The following is a 2,608-nucleotide window of genomic DNA, read 5'->3' as shown; positions in this document are numbered from 1 at the left end:
TTAATGTAAGTAACGTTGGTATCCTATATAAAAGGTTGTTGATTATGAATGTGTATGTAAATATATTTACATTTACATAATAAGTTGTTGTTGTTTATATGTGATTCGGATTGTTTATATAATTTGAAAGTAAGATGTACTAAAGAGATAATGTAAGCTAATAAGCTAAAGTAAAAAGAAAAGATGATTATTGGAACAAAAATAAATAAACGAAAACAAATACAGTTGCCAATTATATTTTTAAATAGTCAAGCTCTAAATCAAACTATAAATTTGAGAATATTTCTTTATAAACTACATTTGTAGTTTTATTAGTAACGTTTCCATCATTGTCTAATATTAACATCCTTAAACCATCCATACTTTTGACTCTTGAAAGTGCAACGTATAGTTGTCCGTGAGTGAAAACAGGTTGCTTTAGAAATAAACCAACCTTCGATAGCGACTGTCCCTGGCTTTTGTTTATCGTCATTGCAAAACACACTGCTATCGGAGATTGCCTTCTTTGAAGTTTGAAAGGAATTCGTTTGTCAGACGGAGAAAGATTGATCCTTGGAATAAAAGTTCTTGTCCCAATATTATTACTAGAAATAACTTTAGCTTCAATAATACGATCACCAAGTGTAACGACTTGTTATCTTGTACCATTGCACAAACCGTTTTTTTTGATCAAGGTTACGTAAAAGCATTATGGGAACGCCAAATTTTAATACCAACTTATGATTCAGAATTCCTGAAACTTTTATTCCATTTAGAATGTCGGGGGGGTAAACATCGTGTCGAATATGATCAGTTACATTCTCCGATTGGCAGATAGAATCAGAACTTAGATACTCTTTTTGATCACCAGGAAACATTGCTAATAAGGTATCATTTATCTCATGAACAACGTCGTTCTTAGGAGCAAGTATCGCTCTTTCTTAAAAATAATTTGGATCATTGAAAGATTCAAGTATCGAAGGATACACAAAGTTGATCAGACTACCAATAGGGTTAGTGGAATCAGTAATCAACAATTTTTCAGGTATATCAATAACAGCTTCGCCGTCGTTGCGAACACCAACTTTTCCCTCGCCAATATCCAAAAGCCATTTAGCAAACTCTCTTGTCTTCTCAATATCACCATGATAATGCCAACTGTGAGCCTCATGTTTTTTGTTAGCGTTAGTAACTTGCATTTGTTCCATATATATGATGAATTCAATGAAGCGTTGACGATATCTTGTCTAGAACCATTAGGAACAACAGGAAGAATTTGTCTAAAGTCACAACCAAATACAATTACCTTTCCTCCAAATGGTAAAGCTTCGCTATTTGAACATTCAGGCATCAATATATCTTTTAAGGTTCTATCCAATGCTTTAAAGGCATGTTTATGAATCATTGGAGCCTCATCCCATATAATAAGTTGTGTTTTTTTTTAAAAGATAAGCAATTTCGGATCCAGGCTTCATGCGACAAATAGAATCCTCATTTAGATTCAGAGGGATGGAAAACCGAGAATGTGATGTTCGACCTCCCAAAAGTAGTAAAGAAGCTATACCACTTGAAGCAACATTTAAAACAATTTCAAACCTACTCCGAATTGCTACTGATAATGTCTTCCAAAGGAAGGTCTTACCTGTCCCACCATATCCGTAAAGAAAAAACACACCACATTTGTTCATTCTAACAGATTCCATAATCTGATAAAAAACATGACGTTGCTCGTCTATTAAAAGTACTAACATACTATTCAACTCATTTTCCATAGTATTTTGGTCATAAGATAACTCCTCATTGATCAACCGATTGTTAGAAGAAGAAATAGACTCGTGATCAGGATAAGACATAGTTGAATAGTTCTTCAGCGATGAGTTATTACGAAGTAAGAATTTCTAAATCTGTAACAAAGCCAAATTCTTAATCTCTTCGTCATAGTAATGTAAAACTGCATAAAAATTAAATACAATAAGTAAAAAATTCATATAACAATACCATAAGTCGTACATTTGAGTATGAAAATAATAAAAATTGATAAGTATGTTAACCGAATAAATAGATAACATGAGATCAAAATAAAGCTCCTTTTTAAAATAGAATAAATAAGGAAACAATATAATTTATAATTAAATAAAACGAATTAACATAAATTCAAATTTGTAAAAACGGAAACTGTATATATTAATTATAATTGATAACCTTTACTAAAATATTAAAAAAAGATTTTCCTAACTTTTTTGAATAATCGGTTTACATAATTATAAGTTTCAAATTGCAAAGTAAAGTCAACTTTTTATGAGTAATTACTTGCAAAGTAAGAAAGAAATTTTGAAATTACAACATAGTAAGTGAAAGTTGACTTTGTAAAATTATTAAAATGAATATAAAAATGGTTATTTATGTTAAATCTTATATAAAAACCTTATAATGTTACATCTCACAACTCTAATGCAAGTTTAAAAATAACAATCATAGTGCTATCTATGTATTTTATATGTACTACTAAAAGGTTCATAATACTATCTTATAATAATAAGAACACTATACTCTTGGTGCAGAAAAGAGAAAGATAAAAGATAGAATGGGATCGGAATTATTTTAAATCATGTTAAATGTTTAATTGATT

General features: G+C 30.0%; 1 protein-coding gene across 1 annotated transcript; it reads right to left on the bottom strand.

Annotated features, from left to right (window-relative positions):
* Window positions 1-920: 920 nt before the first annotated feature.
* Window positions 921-1,832, bottom strand: LOC110870207. Its single transcript, XM_022119406.1, has 3 exons — window positions 1,622-1,832; window positions 1,286-1,359; window positions 921-1,226 (listed from the first exon to the last, which is right to left on the bottom strand). Exons 1-3 carry the CDS (start codon window positions 1,830-1,832, stop codon window positions 921-923), a joined length of 591 nt encoding a protein of 196 aa, XP_021975098.1.
* Between the last annotated feature and the right edge of the window lie 776 nt (window positions 1,833-2,608).

Source organism: Helianthus annuus, chromosome 8 (assembly GCF_002127325.2).
Source record: "Helianthus annuus cultivar XRQ/B chromosome 8, HanXRQr2.0-SUNRISE, whole genome shotgun sequence".
Classification (NCBI taxonomy): Eukaryota; Viridiplantae; Streptophyta; class Magnoliopsida; order Asterales; family Asteraceae; genus Helianthus; species Helianthus annuus.
This window is presented reverse-complemented; position numbering and strand designations above follow the sequence as displayed.